Source organism: Bidens hawaiensis, unplaced genomic scaffold (assembly GCF_021521415.1).
Source record: "Bidens hawaiensis isolate Kalapana, Puna unplaced genomic scaffold, B.hawaiensis_p1.1 tig00011271_1, whole genome shotgun sequence".
Lineage (NCBI taxonomy): Eukaryota > Viridiplantae > Streptophyta > Magnoliopsida > Asterales > Asteraceae > Bidens > Bidens hawaiensis.
Window position 1 is genome coordinate 486976 of NW_027491878.1, and position 22844 is coordinate 509819.

General features: G+C 37.5%; 3 protein-coding genes and 1 pseudogene across 7 annotated transcripts; 3 read left to right on the forward strand and 1 right to left on the reverse strand.

Moving 5' to 3' along the window:
- Positions 1-1108: 1108 nt before the first annotated feature.
- Positions 1109-4578, forward strand: LOC143537654 (serine/threonine-protein phosphatase PP1-like; the record flags this gene model as incomplete). The annotated part of the gene is made up of 4 exons (XM_077031372.1): positions 1109-1304; positions 3290-3849; positions 3924-4133; positions 4220-4578. Coding segments are annotated over 4 exons (981 nt in total), but the record flags the coding sequence as incomplete, so codon positions are not given.
- A 2354-nt stretch (positions 4579-6932) lies between these two features.
- Positions 6933-12793, forward strand: LOC143537655 (uncharacterized). Of its 4 annotated transcripts, XM_077031375.1 has the most exons (10): positions 7068-7114; positions 8165-8270; positions 8356-10558; positions 10648-10751; positions 10836-10905; positions 10986-11690; positions 11773-11975; positions 12063-12186; positions 12261-12464; positions 12545-12793. In XM_077031375.1, exons 3-10 carry the CDS (start codon positions 8387-8389, stop codon positions 12686-12688), a joined length of 3726 nt encoding a protein of 1241 aa, XP_076887490.1. In that variant the 5' UTR covers positions 7068-7114; positions 8165-8270; positions 8356-8386; the 3' UTR covers positions 12689-12793. The 4 variants fall into 4 exon arrangements, 3 of the variants coding, with proteins under 3 accessions (XP_076887488.1, XP_076887489.1, XP_076887490.1); XM_077031373.1 differs by having other exon boundaries at positions 6933-7114; positions 8165-10558; XM_077031374.1 differs by having other exon boundaries at positions 6980-7114; positions 8247-10558.
- A 1453-nt stretch (positions 12794-14246) lies between these two features.
- On the forward strand, positions 14247-15789 carry LOC143537630 (2-C-methyl-D-erythritol 2,4-cyclodiphosphate synthase, chloroplastic-like; annotated as a pseudogene). Its single transcript, XR_013136094.1, has 3 exons — positions 14247-14569; positions 15266-15396; positions 15482-15789. The product of XR_013136094.1 is annotated as a 2-C-methyl-D-erythritol 2,4-cyclodiphosphate synthase, chloroplastic-like (transcript).
- A 1752-nt stretch (positions 15790-17541) lies between these two features.
- On the reverse strand, positions 17542-21852 carry LOC143537656 (monodehydroascorbate reductase, chloroplastic/mitochondrial-like). Its single transcript, XM_077031377.1, has 16 exons — positions 21670-21852; positions 21395-21569; positions 20736-20835; positions 19969-20046; positions 19824-19895; positions 19638-19756; positions 19148-19232; positions 18978-19067; positions 18781-18882; positions 18620-18709; positions 18464-18547; positions 18308-18379; positions 18038-18221; positions 17881-17943; positions 17775-17815; positions 17542-17692 (listed from the first exon to the last, which is right to left on the reverse strand). Exons 1-16 carry the CDS (start codon positions 21695-21697, stop codon positions 17579-17581), a joined length of 1497 nt encoding a protein of 498 aa, XP_076887492.1. The 5' UTR covers positions 21698-21852; the 3' UTR covers positions 17542-17578.
- Between the last annotated feature and the right edge of the window lie 992 nt (positions 21853-22844).

The window sequence follows — 22844 nt, forward strand, 5'->3', positions numbered from 1 at the left end:
TCGTCACTGAGAAGGGGGGGGGTTCCTCCTTGTGACCACCCTCCGGCGTGAGAATCAGACTAGATTGCTCTGAATATAAGTGTATATTAAGAGAAATAGCTAGAGAAGATAATATGGGATGATATATGATGATGATACCGTTCCAAGGTGTTGGAGTATTTATAGCCGAAGGTAGGTTTCCAAGCAGGTACGACCAGCTGCATAATATTCCTTTTCCACCAACTACAGGCTATGTACGTGCCACGATGGGAGTTGGTGGGTAGGCAGCGGCTGATAGTGACATGGCCGGCTGTATACTATTCATTTTCCACTAACTACGGGCTATGTACGTGCCACGATGGGGGTTGGTGGGTAGGCAGTGGCTGACAGTGACATTTTGTACTGGAGTGTGCACCTCCTCGTACTATTGTCGGTGAGCTGTCACCCTGTGATTGGTTCATGGGCTGCTTTGGTCAGATCTTGTCTATTTTGTCCATACCTTGGCAGGTATAGTACAAAAGATCTTCCAGAAGCGTACGGACTGGCTCTTTTGGGCGGGAATATTCCCGCCTTGCTCATTCCTTCTTCGGGTGACATTGCTGAAGTATTAAGAGTTAGTGCCTTATGCGTGTAGCCTTACCGTTAGTGCGGGTAGCCTTCCATCTTGGTATGTACCCACAGCTGCGGGAACAGGTAGGGTACTGTACCAAGGGAGGCTTTCCTGCGGGAACAGCTGGCTTACTGCGTGTAAGGTCTTCATCTCTGAGCATTGTGGGTCCTGCGGGACCAGTTAGTCTTTGCGCAGACGTACCTGTTCAAGGTGTCTTGCGGGTCCAACTGGGCTTTGCGGGGACCTACCTCTTCATTACACTAGCAATAATATTTTTATTTTAAAGATGATAATAATAAGTTGATATTTTGGAGCATGTCAAAATCATAATGTTATATGTAGTGGCACTTAACACACCTCATTTCCAAACTTAAGATAGGGTTTTATTTGTCACACCTTAATAATAATATTATTAATATTATTACTAGGTCTCCTTGTCTACTTATAATAAACGACAATCAATCAGCAGCCTCCACTGCAACCAACAAGTCGTCGTTAATTTACTTTTAACCCAAATTATTTGTGTTTATTCAAAGAACGGAGGAGGCGATACTAGACGAGATAATAAGAAAGCTTATTGACGCTAAAGGTGGACGCCTGCCGAAGCAAGCGCAGATTACGGAGGCGGAGATACGGCAGCTGTGTGCTGCCGCGAAAGATGTGTTTCTCGGTCAGCCGAATTTGCTAGAACTTGAAGCTCCGATTAAGATATGCGGTAATGAAATTAGTTTACTAGATTATTACTTTATTGTTTAATTGTTATACGGACTTATACCTAATTGCTGTTAGTTAGGTAATTAGGTTATTATATTTAGTTTTTGGAGTTTACAACTTATTGGATTTTAACAATTCAACTTTCAGCTTAACTTAGCAAATGCTTACAGACAGTACCAACTTTAAATGTATTTTTCTCCAACGACCCCACACTAACTGAAAACTAACGCCGTTAGTTTTTGATGACGTGGCAGCCTATATGTCCAAAACGTGTCTTCATACTGCAAGTTTAGTGGCTGCTTATGTGGGATTAGCTTTCAGTTAGTGTGAGATCGATGGAGGAATATACGTTCAAAGTTGGGATTATCTGTAAACATTTTCTGAGTAAGGATTTATCCTGGTCAAGTGGTCAATAGGTAAAACTTGGGATTTTTTAAAATACAATAGCTATGTATAGTAATGGTGGTGAGGAACTTATCTTTTAAGTCTGTGATTAGGTTAAAATTACGCGCACAGCGTTGGTTATGTGTGTTTTAATGCTGGTTACGCGCATTCTGGTGCCGGTTATGCATACTGGGCCGGGAAATGTGAGTAGAACTGGCAATTCGTGACCTGTTTATAACGTGATTGAACCTGTTTAATAAAAAGTTTACTATGTAGTTTTATATATTTTTTAGAAATATTTTAAATTAGGAGGCTAAGGTCTATCATTTCTCCTTCTTGGTACATAAAACATATATAAAAAATTATATGCATGAGATGTAAAGTAGTTAGACGAGTCGTTTTCATTTTGATACTTGTATTGATTGCATTGCCACTAATCCGTTAAAAATAATTACACATGTTTTGCCAGCTGGTACACGTTTAACTCAGTGCTTGACACATAACTAGCTCTGCACAAGTAACCAACGCCAGGCACGCGTGAGTGTCAATCGTGTTTAATGTTGGTTGTGCGTCCGGTGCGAACTACCAAGTTATTCATTGATTTGAACAGAAAGAAATACACCATTTCATCTGCTTGAAAGAGTTACCCATCCTGACCCATTTGTAAAGTAACACCAACCCATTCTGACCCGTTCGAAAAATAGCACCTGCCCATTCTGACCCGTTCGAAAAATAGCACCTGCCCATTCTGACCCGTTTGAAAAATAGCACCTGCCCATTCTGACCCGTTCGAAAAACAGCACCTGCCCATTCTGACCCGTTCGAAAAACAGCACCTGCCCATTCTGACCCGTTTGAAAAATAGCACCTGCCCATCTGACCCGTTTGGAAAATAGCCCCTGCCCATTCTGACTCGTTTGAAAAATAGCACCTGCCCAATCTGACCCGTTTGAAAGATAACACCTGCCCATTTCATCAATATATTCGGACCTGTTGTATGAGAACCAACCGCCCATATAAACCCAAAATTTTGAAAATCCACCCATATCAACCCATTTTAGGTCATTTTTATATGGTTGTTCGAGTTTAGAATTTGATCAAATAACACTATATAGTTAAATTTATCATGTGCTTGATGTTATATAATAACGGGGCTGAGGAAATTATCCTTTCAGTCTGTAATTAGGTTGAATCATTTTTATAAGAATCTGAAGACATATTTCTGCATTATGTTCTTCATAGAGATGGGATATGTATTTACACACATTTAACATTTTGATTTATTGATTTTCCTGTTGGCACGGGTGTGCACGGTTCGGTTTGGATTGGTTTTGGGCTAAAACCAAAACTTCAATTTTTAAAAACCATTCGCTTTCGGTTTGGGTTCAGTTTTACCATTTGGTTTTGAAAATTTTGGCAAAAAAATAAAAATAAATAAGTAAAATGGCCCAAAATAATGAATTTGGGCATTAGCAGTTATCACATTAATAATATTTATTAATAGTTGTATTCATGTAGTATGGTCAGTTGATCACACTAATAATTTATTAATAGTTGTATTCATGTAGTATGGTCAGTTGATCACACTAATATTACTTTTCAGGTGACATTCACGGACAATATTCCGACCTCTTACGGTTGTTTGAGTACGGTGGATACCCTCCGGAGTCAAACTACTTATTCTTAGGAGACTATGTTGACCGTGGTAAACAGAGCATAGAAACAATATGCCTTTTGCTTGCATACAAGATAAAATACAAAGAAAATTTCTTTCTTCTCAGAGGAAACCACGAATGCGCTTCTATTAACCGCATTTACGGGTTCTATGACGAATGCAAAAGACGGTATAATGTCTGTCTTTGGAAAACGTTTACCGACTGTTTCAACTGTCTGCCTGTTTCCGCTCTTATTGACGATAAGATTCTCTGCATGCACGGAGGATTATCCCCCGACTTGAAAAACTTGGACCAGATCCGAAATTTGGTCCGACCTGTTGATGTCCCGGATCAAGGTCTTCTTTGTGACTTGTTATGGGCTGACCCGGATAGAGATACAGAAAGATGGGGCGAGAATGATAGGGGTGTGTCGTATACGTTTGGGGCAGAAACGGTTTCAGAGTTTCTTGAAAAACATGATCTTGATCTTATCTGTCGAGCCCACCAGGTACATGTTTTATTGTTCTGATTACATGAAGTTAACTGTTAACGACTTGTGCTTATTCTTTTGATGTTTTTAAGGTTGTGGAAGATGGGTATGAGTTTTTTGCGAACCGTCAGCTTGTGACTATATTTTCCGCCCCGAATTACTGTGGTGAGTTTGATAATGCGGGCGCGTTGATGAGCGTGGATGATACGTTGACTTGTTCGTTTCAAATTCTTAAGGCGGAAAAGAAAGGGAGGTTTGACTTTGGGAATAATATGTTGAGACCCGGAACTCCACCTCACAAGGTAAAGGATCATTACCATTATAATGACATTTTGAACGTTTAATTTCCAATACAATGATCTGATGCATATGTTTGTTCATGTTTCAGGGTGGAAAGAGATGATTGTTTTATAAAGGTCAAATGCTGTGTGTAGCATCTTGTTCTGCTAAACTCAAGATTCCTGGCAGAACGGGTTTAGGGATGCTGTTACTGCAAGGGTACAACCGTCGAAGCTCAAGTTACCTGTTTTATCTGCATATGCATCCAAGGTTTTTTGTTATGTAAAATGACAAATTACATCTGATTCTTGGAACTGTTTTTGAAGGACATCTCTTTTGGTGCCTTTTCAATGTGATCATGGTTTTAAGCCTGCTTTCTTTTTAGTAAAATTTTATGGGACACAATTGTATTTGTAGTAAATGGGTTGAGCTAATTACTGGTAAATTTGCACCATCTAGGACCCTTGAATGCAGTTACATATGTGCTTAGACCAACATCCAGTATACAAACACCCGTGACGGATATGCTGAGACGAGTAATCGAATTTGAAACTATATTCTTGCTCAAACTGTTTTAATCGTATCGATCATGTCAAACCTCTAGCGTCAAATAACCGTGCATCAATGGAGCTTTGTAGCTGAGCTTTGTTAGGCTCGTCGAGCTTTAACGAATCTAGTGTAATTTTAAATTTTATCCATATTGGACTTTTATTTACTAAGTTAACACTAGAGGTGCACAAAAAACCCGAACCCGGAACCGGACCCGAAATAAATACCCGGAACCGGTTTTTCTAATACCCGGGTTTTTAATACCCGAACCCGAACCCAACCCTACCCGTAGGGTACGGATAGGGTATGCATTTTGGCACTAAAACCTGAACCCGAACCGGACCCGATTTATACCCGGTAATACCCGAAAACCCGATTTGTACCCGGTAATACCCGAACCCGGAACCGAGGTTTTCCAATACCCGAAACCGGGTATTTCAAATACCCGATGTATACCCGAAAAATACCTTAAAAATACCAGAATAATACCCCTAAAAAGTGTAAACTTTTAAAAAATCCAATCTATATAAAAAAAATACCGGAAAAAAACCCGAAAAAACCCGTAAATAGAGTTTTTCAATACCCGATAATAGGGTATTTAAATACCCGGTTTTAGAATACCCGGTTCTATACCCGACCCGAACCCGATGCATAGGGTATAATTTTTAGAGACAATACCCGACCCGAACCCTACCCGATTATTACCAATACCCGATCATACCCGTATCCGGTCATACCCGAACCCGGGTATTGATTTGTGCACCTCTAGTTAACACTACACAATCGAGCTTTAGCTTGCTTAAGGTACCAAAAGAGCTTGAGCCAAGCTTAGGCTTGTTTAATGTTTCTCAAATTATATAAAAAATAAAAAAATGATATAAATTAATTAATAAATATAAACAAGTCGAGCCTGAGCCAAGCTAGAAAAAACAACTCACGAGCCGAGCATGTCACGGAGTTATTTCTTTGACTCTCGTGCGGACTTAGAACTTTGTTTAAGTAAGCCTTTGTGGTTTGTTGTTGGCTAGTTTTTGGGCAGCGGAAGTCTTGGATTAACGACACGGGTTTCTTGTCGTTACTTGAACACAAGTATATAAGACTAAGTGTTTATATTACTGGAAATATTACTACAAAGGTTTTAAGCATACAAGCTTTTAGGTGATTCCAAATGAAGCCTAGCATCACCTATTTATACTACTTACTAGCTGATCTAGAGTTATTTACCTAGATATTTCTATACAAAATATTCTACCAAGATCCAGAGATTTCCTTGTAAATATCCAGCAAGTGAGCTAATTATTTACTGGTCTAGAGACTTCTTTATGGCAGCCAAAATATCCAGCAACTTGGCTGATTTCCAGCAGCTCTTGGTCAGATTTTGGAAGCTTCTTGCCGGCAGATTTGCTCAGCCATTATGGGTTGTTCTGGAGTGTTCTGAACAACCTTGTATGCCATAGCAAGTTGTGGTTTAATATGGCAGCCCTGGACACCTCTCGAACGCACCGAAATGTTCCGAAAATGCAGTGAAATGAGTTGAAAATTTGGCGGTGTGTGACATCAAGCTTCTAGAAAAGAGGTTGAAATGAACCGAGCTTGATCCATCGTAAGTCAAAACGAGCCGAGCTTGAGCCCGGTCGATGTCGGGCTTAGCTCATTTCTAGCTCTTTTTTATAAAGTATCTCGAGCTTGGTTAATGTTTTTTAAGCCCGGGCTCAACTGGTTTTTATATAATTAAAATTTTTAAATTTATATATGAACTAAAGTTTTTTCCTCACCTCTTTCACCCAATGCCTCAAGTGAGATTAGAAAGCAAAATCATATGGTAACTGTAAGTCACACACCTTTGCCACTAGACCTTGCTAGTGGTTGTAAACTTTTTTTAACAAGTAACAATAATAAAAATAAAAATACTTAATATTCTTTTTGGAATTTTTAGTCGAATGCGAAATCCGGTGGTTCCCCAATTATGGAGCATTTGGAGAGCTCGAAACAAGCTCATATTAGAGAACGTGTCCTATGAAGATCGAAACTATCCTCGACGAGATAAAACCATAAAGGTGTTAAGTTTTCTTTGAAAAAACAATAGAGCGAAGCGATTGGATATAGATTGGTCTAGTTGGAATAATTTCTCTTTGTAAATTTTGTTTTGGTTGTTCCCGGCCCTTGCTAGCTTCTCGGTAGGAGGGGTTTGGTTCCGTTAGTTTTGATAAAATTTGCTGTTAAAAAATAAAATAAAATAAAATCTGAACAACTTAACTACCATCTGTGTCCGTCCACTGTAACAACTTATTATCATTATTCCTCAATGAAGTGCCGATCTGTAGGTTGCATATGGTCCGAATCACCACCGGTTCACAAAGTCACCGCCACCGCCGTACTCGACCGGCCTTCCACTCTTTACACCGGCGGATCCGATGGCACCATCTTCTGGTGGAACCTAACTAACTCCGATCACGTGAGTTCAAACTTCAATTACTCAGCTCATAACTTATATTAACAAACACGCACGTCTTTCATTTTCCACATTAATTTCAATTAGGTTCTGTATGCTCAATTAGCTCAATGATCGACTTATATTTTCAATTGGATTGATTTTAAGTATTGTTAGGTTTGTATAGTGGACACTTAGGTCTGTAAACGAACAAGCGGACGGTTCGCGTTTCTTGTTCGTTCTTTAAGGAAATGAACTTGTTTGTGAACGGTTCATGAACATAAATGAACACAAACAATGTTTTATTTGATTTGGCTAAGCGAGAATGGTTAGTGCCAACGGTTATATGTTAATTTTACATATAAGTTATTACATAATGCTTGTGTATATGTATGTGTTATAGACTATAGTTAATAATTTTGCTTAATTCTATATGATAAGATTAGGAAAGTCATTAAAACGTATATAAAACCTTTAATGAACAAACGTATACAAACAAATATTAACGAACGTAAATGAGCACATTATCCAACGTTCACAGACACAATTGAATGAACATGGCCTCTGTTTGTGTTCCTTCATTTAATTAATCGAACGAAATTCCTTGTTCATGTTCGTTTGTATATTAAACGAACTACCTGCTGAACAGTTCATGAATAGTTCACTGAACATTCGGTTCATTTACAACCCTACGCTTCAGGCATCGGTTAACACTGTAGATGCTGGTTAACACATTAGGCGTATGTCTTTGATTACGCGTAATGCGTCTGTTATCGGTTAACGCGTCAGGCGTCAGTTAAGCGTCTGTTAGGTTGTTCTGTTGTGGTCATAGTGATAGATTCCAGTTTCTTTTAAGAAATTTTAATTCTTTGAAAAAATCTACGAATCAAACACACTCTCAAATTCAAAATCCTTTTTTGATTCCATTTCCTTTAGAAGTCCACTTCCTTTTGGAAAATTCCAAGTTCTTTGATAAATTCCAATTGCCTCAAAAAATTCCGTGAACCAAACACACTCTAAATTGTGGCTTCTGTTTCTAGTTGGAAATTATGTTAATGGATATTTTATTGTCAGGATATAAAACCAGTTGCTATCTTATGTGGTCATACAGCACCAATTTCTGACTTGGGTATCTGTTTCCCTGCATCAACCCTAGGAGATGAGAAGACAAGTGATTCAAGTATTGTGGCACCAAACTCTAGTTCAGTTAACTATGGTTCTCTAATAAGTGCGTGTACTGATGGTGTATTATGCGTTTGGGGCAGAGACACTGGACATTGCAGCCGAAGAAGGAAAATGCCAGCTTGGGTCGGGAGTCCATACATGGTTAAGTCACTGCCTGAAAACAAAAGATACGTATGTGTCGCATGTCGGTTAATTGATTCAGTTAATCAATTAGACCACCAGTCACTGGATTCTGTTGAGTATAGTGAAGCACAGTCCAACAAACCTTCAAAATGCACAGTTGTAGTGATTGATTCGTTTACGTTAACCATAGTGCAAACCGTGTTTCGTGGTACTTTATCTATTGGACCTTTTAAGTTTATGTCTATAGTGACACCTGTTGGTGATATGGAGAAGGAATCAGTGCTGATTGCTGACTCGTCTGGTAATTTTCAATGTGTATCACTGTTAAAAGACAACAATCGAAATGAAGATGTTTTAGATGACTCACAAAAGAACTCTTGCCACCTGGAAGCATCTGATTGGATTCAAGTCTCTGAAGGAGAAGTTCCAATATCATTTGCTGCTTCTGGGCAGGTTTTGGTCATTCTGTACACTAGCCGGTGTGTGTTTATGCTGGTGGATGGTAGTGCTAAGATCGGAGAGATTTCATTGTTAGATTCTGACGTGGCAGGGTGCATGTTTCTTGGAAATGATTACTATAGGATGACGCCACATGGTGATGAACACCTTAACATATTTGAAGAAACATTTGCAGTGTGGAACAACAAAGGCTATGTTATTATGTATTCAGTATCATATTCAGGAAAGACTTTCAAATACAACACTCTAAGCTCAATCCCTGCTGTTTCACACATTCCTAGTATTGAATTATCATTTTCTTTTGTTCTAATAAATCAAAATCTTGCCCGTATTGAAACAATCTCTGTACACACTGGAGAACCAGTGCATTGGAAACCCTTGGTGACAATATGGGAATTGAGTAATAATGGTGAAAAGTTTCATCAAGAAGGTAAATTAGTTGGAAAAGGAAGCTACTTTGATGAGTGGCCTGTGGATACAAACGAAGGGCAAAATGGTCTTTTCAGGAGAGAATCTGTGGTCACGTCTTCAATGGTTATTTCTGAAAATGACTCTTTACCGTATGCAATAGTTTATGGATATGATAATGGAGATATAGAAGTTTTACGGTTCAGTATGTTTTCTGAAAGAATAGAAGATTTAGATGTAGATTCATGTGCACAGAAGCAATATCTTTCAGGCCACACGGGTGCGATCCTCTGTCTGGCTGCACACCAGATGGTTCGTACATCCGCAGGGTTTAACTCCAACATATTTTTAATATCAGGAAGTAATGATTGTACAATACATATTTGGGATCTTAATTCTGGTATTCTTGTGTCTGTGATGCACCATCATGTACAACCTGTTCGTCAGCTCATCCTACCCCCGGCCCACACTGATCGTCCATGGAGTGATTGCTTTTTATCCGTTGGAGATGACTCGTGTGTCGCATTAGCCTCACTCGACACTTTAAGGGTCGAGAGAATGTTTCCTGGTCAACCATTTGTACCTTCAAAAGTCGTGTGGGATAGTACACGCGGTTATCTGGCGTGTTTTTCTATGAATCATTCATCAACATCTGAATCATCTGATGTGCTGTACATTTGGGATATAAAATCAGGTGCCCGTGAACGTGTTCTTCGTGGTAGTGCTGCTCAGTCAATGTTTGACCATTTGTGTACAAGCGGGAATAAGAATAACGTGTCTTTAACTTCAATGGAGAGAAACACATCTGTTTCCTCATTGGTTATGCCAATAATTGAAGATAATACAGAAGTTTCACAATCTCATCCAAACACTCATCCAATTACATGTTCTTGCCCGTTTCCCGGAATCGCAACACTTGTTTTTGATATGACGTTGTTGATGTCACATAAAATTGAATCGTTTAAAAGTCAAAATGGGTCAGACCAAATGAGCAACTTTTCCAAAGAACGGGTTACTGAAGGGCCCGGACCAGGCCCATTAAGTACAGATGGGTTACAAGAAACCACATCAGATGCTACAGAATATACTGATTGGGCGCATTCATTAGAAGGAAGTTTATTTCGGTTCAGTTTGTCTGTTTTGCACTTGTGGAATGTTGACTATGAGCTGGACAAACTGTTGACCTCTGAGATGAAACTTAAGAAACCTAAAAATTTGTTTCTGGCTTCTGGCTTGCTTGGAGACAGAGGGTCTCTCACGTTGACTTTTCCTGGTCAAAGTTCAACACTTGAGGTGCCATATTTTACTGTTTACAATAACTTTTTATATTAACATATTCATCATTCAAGTTATATATACTAATATTAATATTAATATTTCAGCTATGGAGATCATCATCTGAGTTCTGTGCAATCAGATCATTAACTATGGTCTCTCTTGCTCAGCACATGGTTAGCTTGTCTCACTCATGCTCCACAGCGAGCAGGTAACACATCATGTTGTAATTAAGAAATAATAAGAAATATTTTTTCTAGGATATTCAACATCATTTATAATATATATTTCGCAGTGCCTTAGCAGCTTTTTACACTCGAAAGTTTGCAGAGAAATTTCCCGACATTAAGCCACCTTTGCTCCAGGTAGTTAACTTCTTGTAGGATTTTCCAATATATAGTTTCAATACATGCATTATTTTCTAATATATTTATTTGAAATACAGCTTTTAATCAGCTTTTGGCAAGACCAGAACGAGCAGGTCCGAATGGCTGCACGTTCATTGTTCCACTGTGCTGCTTCTAGAGCCATTCCCCGTCCCCTACGTGCAGACAGTAATAGTAATACATTGTTAAATTCTGAAACAGAGAAAGTTCTAAAAGATGTGAAACATGAAAATGAAGATTCTGAAATGGTAGCGTGGTTAGAATCATTTGAACGACAAGATTGGATATCTTGCGTTTGGGGTACAAGTCAAGACGCAATGACTTCTCATATTGTTGTTGCTGCTGCTTTGGTTGTTTGGTATCCAAGTCTTGTAAAGTCAACTCTTGCCACTCTATGCGTACACCCGTTGTTAAAGTTAGTTATGGCCATGAATGAAAGATACAGCTCCACTGCAGCTGAGATACTTGCGGAAGGTATGGAAAACACATGGAGTGCGATAATAAGCTCCGAAATACCTCACTTAATTTCAGATATATTCCATCAAATCGAACATAATTCAGTTACGTCTGTTGAGATTCGGGAATCTTTGGTTGGAATCCTGTTACCAAGTTTAGCAATGGCTGATGTTCCATCGTTTTTACAAGTTATCGAAAGACAAATATGGTCAACTGCTTCTGACTCACCCGTTCACATTGTATCCCTCTTGACTCTCATTAGAGTAACACGCGGTTCTCCTAGAAACTTGGCTCCTTACCTCGATAAGGTTTGTAAATCATTTCAATGCCATGTCAGCATTCAGATATAACAATTAGGTATAACAAATTTTAACAATTATCAGTTTGCAGGTCGTGAATTTTATTTTACAGACAATGGATCCTGGCAACTTAGCCATGCGAAGAAATTGCTTACAAAATTCAATGGCGACATTAAAGGAAGTCGTGCGTGTTTTCCCAATGGTAGCGTTAAATGATTCTTCTACCCGATTGGCTGTTGGTGATGCAATTGGACATATTAACAAAGCCATTATTCGTGTATATGAAATGCAAAGGTTTGACCAAAACAATAGACTGAATGACCATATTACAAGTAGTTATATGCTTGCATATCTTTAACTGTATTTATTTTTTTATTATAGTATGACAAAGATAAAGATCTTGGATGCTAGTGGACCGCCAGGACTTCCAACTTTGCTCGGTGGTGTTTCTGAAACGACTGTAAACACTGCAATTTCAGTCTTGAGTTTTTCACCTGATGGAGAGGTACTTTATTCTGTTACTTCTTTCACATGTGAAAAGTTGCATTTTTTGAATTGTATATCGTTTTTAATGAACAGGGTTTGATAGCGTTCTCTGAGCATGGTTTAATGATCAGATGGTGGTCAATAGGATCCATGTGGTGGGAAAAGCTTAGTAGGAATCTTGTTCCGGTTCAATGTACTAAATTAATATTTGTTCCTCCATGGGAAGGATTCTCTCCTACTTCCACACGGTCTAGTGTTATGGCAAGTGTAATGGGTAATGGGAAGCAGTTTTCACAGGTAATTTGATACCTACTAGGGTATTTTTGTAATTTAAGGTGCAACATAGTACTCATATGTATAGTTTTTTTATTTGACAGGATAATTCACTGGACTTGAGCGAAATGGAGAGATTGAAGCTGCTGCTTCATAACCTTGATCTCTCATATAGGCTAGAATGGGATGGTGGAAAGAAAGTATTACTTAAAAGCCACGGGCAAGAGTTGGGAACATTCCAATTGTAATTGGACAAAACTGCCCTCGAGTCTGCTTTCAGCCGATATTCCTTTTCTAAATCTGCCAAACGATGGGAAGATACTCGGTCTCTAAGTTGATATTTCACTAAAGTTACCTGTTGCCGCATCTTTAGTGCGCTTATAAAGGGCACACGTTGATTTATTGGTTGCACAATTTTGTTGCTTGTAGTTTCTATAATATTTTGGAGTTACAAATATAGCCTCAGTGATATTGGAATTATGAGATGTTGAGAACAGTTTGAGCTAATGTTGTTATATGTGAAAATTAGAAAGGAGCAGTGTGTGTTCAACGTGATATGCAACTATTTGGGGGGTGTTTGGGATTGCTTTTTGAAATTGCTTATGACTTTTTGGAGAGACAAAATGTCTAAAATGCCCCTCCAAAAACACCTAAAAGCTCCAAGTTGGAGCTTTTATGTGATTTTGGAGGGACATTTTGAACATTTTACCTCTCCAAAAAGCCATAAGCAATTTTAAGAAGCAATCCCAAATACTTGGTATTTGTACAAGTATAGATTATCAATAAAAAATTTTGGTTAAACATTCTACTTTATGCATCAACTATTAATTTTTGAGATTATCTATTGCAAAATTCATTAAAAAGGTTATTGTTTTTGTAAAATGTGCTTTACATAAAATTTGGGTTTTTTCTTTGTAGTTGCTATTTATATTAGCTCAATTCTAAACATTAATAAATATTAATGTTGTCTAACAAATATGGAGTAGAGTTTTAAAATATTCACGACCGGCAAAGCCCCTAAAATATATAAGCGTGTAAAGGTGCACAAAACCCTTTTTGGGGTCGGTTTGGAAACTGTTTCGGTTCGTGTCAAACACGTCAAAAATGTTCAGTCCAAACCGTATCGGTTTAGAAAGTGGTTTCTAAAGGAAAGCCATACCAGAATTGATTGGATTGGATTAAGTGGCGGACCTACACCAAGATGTAGGTGTCGGCCGACCCTGTGAATTTTTTTTAAAGGTATATATATGTTAAAATCCTGATCGATCCCTATGAAATTTTGACAATGATCATCTTCCGAACCATGTGAAATTTTTCTTTGGGCCGCCACTGATTGGATTGAAGCTATTTTCAAACCGGATTCAACTTATGTATTATATAACTAGCGGTTTTCCCATACTGAATTCAAAACATATATACTTAAATCCAATTTTAGACCAATGGACCAAACCGGTGGGTCAGGAAATCAAAATATATTTAACCAAACTGGTTTTCGCATCCGAATCCAACCGGTCTTTCAACTTTGCACATCTTTAAGTATGCATAGAGAGAATTACATTTACGAGTCAAGATCATATAGACAAACCATAATGTAATGATTGCCGAACCGGTTAAACCGACCCCAAATTAGGGTAGAAGCCACAAAAGAAGATTGATGAATGCCGTATTTGTCAAAAATCAAAAATAAAAATGTAATTGCTAATTAGTCAAGAAGAAGCCACTTGTTACAGTATATTTAAATCACGAGTCAGCGTATTTTATTAGACTTTTAATTTAATAACCACTACTAATATTTGAAAACGGGTATATTCCATTCCACACACACACACACAGTAGTGATGGCTTCTACGACGTCGTTTTGCACCTCTCCATTCCACACCGGAATATCCTCTAACCACCACCACCGGACAACTCTACCGCCGTCAACCTTTATTCGGACCTTCACCAGCCGCTCGGCTATCTCTCTCCGGTCATCGATACACCGTCCGGCGGTGGTTGCGGCAGCTTCCAGCTTCTACCGTTCCGAGCGGGACATGGCTTCGATCTTCATCGGTTTGAGCCTGGATATCCGCTCATCATCGGAGGCATTAATATTCCTCATGAGAGAGGATGCGAAGCTCATTCCGATGGTAATTTCTTGTATTATTATCTCTATTGGTTTGTGTTTAATATTATAACTAATTGAAGTTAATTTAGTCGAATTGTGCTACTTAGTTGACTTATTTTGAATAAGACATGCATCTCAATTTCTGCATGTTTGTTGAAGTATTTATTAACTGTGTAAATAATTGTTTAAAACTTAATTGTTTCGAGTTTTATATTCCTTCTCAGTGAGCCTGTCCAAGAGTGTATTTAGGTATTATATTTATTTCTTAAAATAATTACAAATTTTGTGTCAAAATTGATAAAATGTATTCGAACAAAAGAACAAGCATCTGAGTCTGAAATTTGATGATTATGAATGAGAGGAATACATGATCTATATGATTAGAATTGCTGCACTGTGACTGTGACAGCAGAAGTGTTGTAAGAATCGCTAGTATGCCACCGACTTGAATTCACCTAATTGGACCAACAAATCGGTAGTAGGTCAAACTCAATTCAAAATTGGTTAAGTTTGAAAATTTGTATATATCCAAAAATTTTGTGTATGTAAAAAATACATATAAAATTCCAATCCATTATTAATTGGTAGTCCATACCCCACCGCCCCGCAAGCACCTAGTGAGTTCTATAACACTGGACAGTAGTACTTGAATTTGAATGTCAATGATCACGTTTATAATGAATTGATGTTCTTACTCTAATTAATCGGGGCATTTTAGGTGATGTGCTGTTGCATTGTGTTGTTGATGCCATTTTGGGTGCTTTGGGCCTACCCGACATCGGGCAGATCTTTCCAGACTCAGATCCTAAATGGAAAGGGGCAGCATCGTCCATTTTCATCAAAGAAGCTGTAAGGTTCATCATTACCTTGTCAATCATTATATCATGTTACATTGCTAATTGACTCACTCACCCTGTGTTGAATCAAATATCAGGTGCGACTGATGCATGAAGCTGGTTATGAGCTAGGAAACTTAGATGCCACTCTGATTCTTCAAAGACCGAAGCTAAGCCCTCACAAAGAAGCCATTAGAGACAATTTGTCTTTGCTTTTAGGTGCAGACCCTTCTGTCGTGAACTTGAAAGCTAAAACACACGAGAAGGTGGACAGTCTTGGAGAAAATAGAAGCATTGCAGCTCACACAGTTGTGCTTTTGATGAAGAAATGAAGCCGTTTTGAAACACAGGTTCAGTTGTAAGAATTACAATTGCTGCATTTGCATCTCTGTATCAAGATTCAAAAACAGATCATCATCATCATCATCATCGTACTCAGTATATCCCACCAATAGCAATGCTATGGTAGGGTCTGAGGAGGGTAAGATGTAGACAGCCTTACCTCTATCATCCCATAGGGATAGAGAGGCTGCTTCCGGTGAGACCCCCCGACTCGATAGTAGTTTTGAATCAAGCCTTGGACATAAGACACATAACACTCAATCATCGGGACACCGGCTGATTGGTGCATGTGCCCTTGTCTTTCGGCTATCAACGCCACCACATGATGCCTGATTAACCTTCCGCCACTTTTAACGTTATTTTCACGTGATTAGTAAAATAACGTCAAAATTAGTGCAATTTTACTTTTGCCCACCCAAGGGTTCACACATATATACATTCAAAAACAGATGTGAACAACAATAATTGATTTACTCCTTTAAGGCGCGATGATTATTTATAAAAGTTGGTAAGATTATGTGCTCATGATGGATTATGGAAATGTAACAAGTTACTTGTTCTATAATACTTAAAAGCTACATAATTGAGTAACCAAAATACCAAATAGTTATCTTCCAATACAGTAGTGTCGCAAAAAATGTGGCATTAGCTTATATTTTTTGCGTATGCTTCTTGGTACATGTATGCCTGAGGATTTGTACCTCTTGGCCCGCTTGGTGAACGAGAATGCATTTAGCTGGGGTGAAATCGTGTTAGTTTGGTGGGTCGAAATTGGCGAACCTGAACATGGCCCATATGATCTTTGTTAAAACTAACCCAGGCATGCAAACATGCAATGAAATTGTGAACAGGTTTTAAATGAGTTGACAATGTTGTAACAAAGTTGCAAGCGGCTTAAAAACTTGTATAAGCATCCCTGTATTTTTTAACGGGTTGGTAACTCAATTTGCTTACAACCAACTCGCACATGACCTGTTTAAATCAATCTGTTAATGAGCTGAACCCATTTCGATCAATTCAAAATCTAATTATTTTTGTAACGTTTGAGGAATTGGGTCCCTTAGATTTTACTAAATCAGTAAGAACAACATGGATTACAATGATTCACCACTTTAATCCTTGATTGGTATTAGGGTGATTTTGAAAACTTTCAGAAGGCTACTTGGTTGACCCACCATCTTCATGTCAATATCTAAATGGCCCCTTATGATTGTTTACGTGGTGCTATTAATCGTCTTACATGTATACAAACAGGTAGAAGATGGTTGTAGTTAATTTGTGGTGGAGATGACGACATGAATTACATTAGTTGAAACAAGCATACATGTTAAAACATAAGATAAACACATCTAAAACACTACTTTTATTGCGCTCAAGGACAGAGTTTATCTACTATTTTTGGTACACTTATTGCAAGATATTATCAAACAATCCAATGCCAATGGCTAAACTGATGATTGGACCTTGCCAAACAGAGACCAGAAAAGTACATTCTTATATAGGCTTTAGGAAATATGAAACTGGGAAGATGCTCTGCATGTTGTGTCTTCTGCATTACATGTCGTACCTCACCTCGAGGAAAATGTGATTAATAATAGTAACACATGCTCTGCCTTTTATCCCTATATGCAATCTTTAGCTCTGCAAATCAAACAAACAATACTTGATTAATAGATACTTATAATATAAACAAAACTTCAAAATAAATTTTGATGCCAACTGATTAATCCACAGAAGACAATTTGACCCATAACCACACATTGAAATCCAGTTATTACAACTTCCGGTTACAATAACTAAATAACCAGTTCCAAAACGCATACGATAAACAAGATAACGTCTGGAGTTCTAACCTAGAGAGAAGCTTTGGCAATTTCAAGGGCTTCCTCAACTGAAGCTGCACTTTGAAGTTTGACTTTGTCAATAGATGGTTGACTCCTTGCTAGTTTAGGTAACAGTTGGAACTCCTATAATCGCATACACAAATCACAATAAAACATCACTCCAGACAAACCAAAAAACCAAACCAAAGGCATAATGACATCATACCTCTGGAGTTCCACTTTCAAGAAGCACACCCTTTAATTTACCTGCGAAACACCAAAAACATATTAATAATCCTCAAAATACTTTCTTGTATCTATCTGATATTTACCAGAGTCCAACCAAAATGTAGCGATTTTAGGATCAAAATTCCCAATTTGAATTGCCTCTCCAACTGTTCAACAACAGTATTAAGTTAATAACTTTGATTATAAAAGAAAATTCATATTGGTACCTAAAAAATACATTTTTTTCTAACATATGCTTACCATTATCCCCAAAAAATTGCCACCATACTTTCCTTGAACTACCTTCATATTCAAAAACTCTCGAGTAGAAATACGGGAGATAATCATATGTGTGAGTATGTGCGGTTAGTAATGCTTTTACACAATGCTGAGCAGAACCACGAGCATGATCAACATGCTCTACACGTGAAATCCTATTGTACATCTGTTTGTCACAAACAAATATAAAATATTAATCTAGATGCCAACAATGAAAGGTGGTAGTTGACAAGTTTCAAGAGAAAAACACACTTTTAATGGGAACGCTGCTACGTCACCAATAGCAAAAATCCCTGGACGGTTGCTTCGAAACAGACCATCAACCTGCAAATTATGTAAATTATGAATTTTAAAGGTTTTAATACAAATGATTATTAACTAAAAAAGATGATTATTTTTTATGCTAACCTCTATTCCACCAACAGTTGTATTTAAGTTAACAGCTTTATCAAAAGGACCGACAGCTGGTTTTGCTCCAATACCAATAACAACCTAAAAATATTCAAAGACTAGTATAAGTTTTTGCTAAAAAGTTAAGTGTGCAAAAATGATTTTTTAAGTTACCAAATCTGCTTCAATGGTAGATCCATTTTCAAGTTTAACACCAGTAACATGTCCATCAGGGCCAGCTTCCAAAGTAGTTATAGAAGCACCCTGCAACAAGAATATGTGTCAGTTTATGTGTTTGTATGTTTGTGTGAAGAGTATTTAGGGAGGAAAAGAACCTTAATGAACTTGACCCCATTGTCTTGATAAAGTTGTTCATAGTTTTGGGCAAGTGAAGGAGTGAATAGCCTTGGAAGAAGATGAGTTTCAGGAAATATGACCTGTTATTGTTGGATAATATGCTATGCAAGTTAGAAGCTCATATATTCAAGAATATTATTTCATATAGAATGTTCAATGTGAAGTAAATTCTTACAGTTGTGTCAAGGTTCCATCCAACAGCAGCAGCTGCAACTTCCATGCCAATGTAGCCACCACCAACCACAACTACTTTTTGTGCTTTAGCCTAGCAAAGTATATCAATTAGAATAAATCAGTATTAGGTTAAATTATTAGAAAGAAGAAAAGAAAATAACAAATACTTACCAGTGATGATACTAATGAATCAGCATCAGCAACATCCCGAATATAGTGAACACCTTGTAAGTTTCCACCAATTTTCTCTGGAAATCTGAAGCAAAATGTATAGGACACGACGTTATACGCGTATATATAGCCAAGATTTAACAAGGATTTACAAACTCCTAGCAAACTAGACTAAGTTGTAATGGGCCAAACCAATTCTAATGGATATATCAACAAACGTAAACAGAACAAACTTAAACAAACATAAACTAACAAATATAACAAATGAACGTTAACGAACATAAACGAACTAACAATACATGTGCTCATGTTCATTAGTTTTTAAATGAACAATTTTCTTTTGTGTGTTCATATTCCTTAGCTTAACCAAGCAAACTTCCTGCCGAACGGTTCACAAACTGTTCATTGAACGTTCGTTTCGTTTGCAAGCCTAATTACAATCTATTTTTCATAATGAAACAAGCAATCCTGAAGTTTTTCCAAAAATTACCTAGATGCAGTGCACCCTGTGGCAATCATGAGTGCACCATATTTGAGTAATTTTCCTGAATTTGTTGTCAATGTTTGTTTATCTGCATCAATTGCTGTCACTGGATCTTCATAAATCATCTGCACTAAGCTTGAAAATTACATTTTCACCCTTTAATCTTACAGTCAACTAAAGAAACTACACTACCTCTATTCCTTTCTCCTTGTACCAATCCGGTGTCTGTCTCTCACCTCCCGAGCCCACACATGTGTGAAAACCCTAGAACAACATCAATGGTGAAAAAACAAATACATAATCTGACATATTTTTCAGATTGAGAAAACACGCTTACCGGCAAACGAGCTGGCTTCTTGTCTAATGGAAACAAATAACCTTTAGTCAATGCGGGACGCTCGTACGGAGCATATGCCTACATTCATAGCATAATAATCCTTCAATTCACAGAACATTAAAATATCATAACTAGCAATAACATCTTTAGAATCAAACAATCCAGATTAGGCCTGTCACTTTTCTCTGCAACCCGACCTGAGAAACTATTAACCCGAACCCAAACGTACTCGTATCCTAGGAACCCGAACCATTCTAATTCAGTTCCGTTACTGGTTACTCTTTTCTGGGTGTCGATCAACCCGAAAAAATCCGTTCTGCGTATTATACCCTAATAGTGTGTGCTCATTTGTTTAGTATTCCATCACAGAATCATTCAACTCTTCGATTGGCATCCATCGATTTCAAGTTCTATGGCTATTCTTATTCTTCTAAGTTCTAATTGTTTTATTCTACTAATTCTACAAATTTTACACTTTTCAATTTCTCTTAATAATTCTACAGATTGTTGTTTGATCGTATCCGTTTATGTCAAATACTTATTTTTTTAATTTTCTAGGTCAAGTACTCGAAACCTGATTAACCCAACCAGATAAAACTCGAACCCAGATACCCGGGAGAGATTAGGGTCATGTTTCGGTTCTAGATTTGAAATTCTCGAAGCCGACCCGAGAAACCTGAACCCCGGACAACAACCCGAGTAACACCCCTATCCAGAATGATGAAATTATAACCCTTGATCTGATTCATATGATAAACCCTAATTACCTCTTTGGAAACAATACACAGCTTTCCATCAGCCATCCCGTGTTCGACGAAAGTCCTGGCTGCATATCCAGCAGCATTTCCACCTCCAACTATCACAAACCTGAACTCATTTCCAATCAATACCTCTCAATACAGTTTCGTTCAATCTTGTTATGAGGGTGCAAACAAGCCGTGCCGAGCCAGAGCTCAGCTCGTTTTGACTTATAAGAGCTCGATCTTGGCTCACTTCGAGCTCTTTTTCTAAAGCTCAAACTCGGCTCGTTAGTCATATTTTCAAGCTTGAGCTCCGCTCGCTTGTTATTTACTAAATAATTTATATAAATTCTTATTTCTGTATAAATTTTGAGAAAAACCTTAATGAGTCTAAGCTCAGCTCGAGCTATGCAGGACCTTAAACGAGGCAAAGCTCAGCTCGAGCTCACAGCAGTGTAGTGTGAAACTAATACATAGCAGTCCAAAAGAGTTAAAAACTTCAAAATGCATAAACTTCCTAAACGGCTAAACGATCTTCCCATACAAGGGTCGAGCTTGATAACTAAACGAGCTTTATTTGAGGCTCTTGGCTTGTTTTGAGTTTCTTATCGATCTGATCTCGAGCAGCTCACCCAACTCATTTGCAGCCAATAATTAAATAACAAAACAAAACAAATAATACTCACTCTCGATTCTCATTAGCGAAAGAGGATGCGGAAACGACATAGTTTCGACGGCTGAAGCTTCTCGGATTAATACCCGAAGACTTCCGGCAATCAAGATTCGAAAATTGAGGACACCAGAGTGAAATCCCAGTCTTGATTGATGATAAGGTAGCCATTGATCGTCTAAATTTGACAGCTTTTAAAAAGTTTGTGAATTTGACCAAGAAACAAGAATTAGAATTAGGGTTTATGAGTATTGTATAAATAGAGAGAGAGATATATAAATATATATAAACCTGATTGTATAATGGAGAAGAAGGGCATGATCTGAGTATAGTATAAAAATGATTAATTAATAAATAGTAATTTGATGACTCTAAAACAGAGCCAAGGGGCATTTTGGAGACCTTATGATATGGTTTAAGGACACACTCTAAAGGAGTCCATATTTGTTGTGTTGCCGCCATAAATGGTTGTTTCAAGTTACAAGTTCTCGTAATAATTTTGTATGGTAGTTTTGTTAATGCCTTTCAAAAAATAAAAATAAAAATAAAAAAAAATTGTTAGTGGGAATTACTCGCTGTTATTCGGTCGGTATTGTTGACTCTGATTGATGTTATAAACGGACAGAGATTTCTGCTAAAAATAAGGTCATTGTTAATTTTCTTACGGATTTGCTTGAAGGAACCATTTTACGGTCAACTGATATTCATGTGTTTGGATGGGCATGAGGAAACACACTTGTGTGGACCTTACAAAATGTGTTCACGAACATAAATAAAATCAACAGAGCCTAGATTGAGACCGATGTAATCATCAATGCGAATAATGAAAGCATGTTGTTCGCGTTCGTTCATTTTAACATCAAATGAACACTTAATCGGACAAATATTTATGTTCATGTTCGGTTATTTAAAAAATGAAAATTTTTGTTTGTTTATGTTTGTTTGTTTAGAATCTAAACGAACATAACTGAACAAAAATAAACGAGCATAAATAACATATATGAACAAATGTAAATGAACACAAACAAACATAAATGAAAACACTTAAATGAACACAAATTAATAAATAAAAAACCATTAAGTAGATGACTTAATAGTTAATTATTTTCTATTAATACATAAGCGAATATATAAACAAACATAAACAAACGTTCATGAACATAAATGAACGAACAAAATACGTGTTCATGTTCGTTCGTTTAATTGAACTAACACAAATTTTTTGTTTATGTTCGTTCGTTTTAATAATAAAGGAACATAAACGAACTTCCCGGCGAACGATTCACAAACATTTCACCGAACGTTCAGTTCAAACACGCCTAAATGTCGTTATACATCAAGAGCGACATTCCCAGTGTCACAACTAGTTTCTTTAATATCTAGAATCTATCTAGATCGTTTAATTGATAATATCATCCTCACATCTTTAGACCCAACATAAAATACAGTGAAAATACGTTTTCACT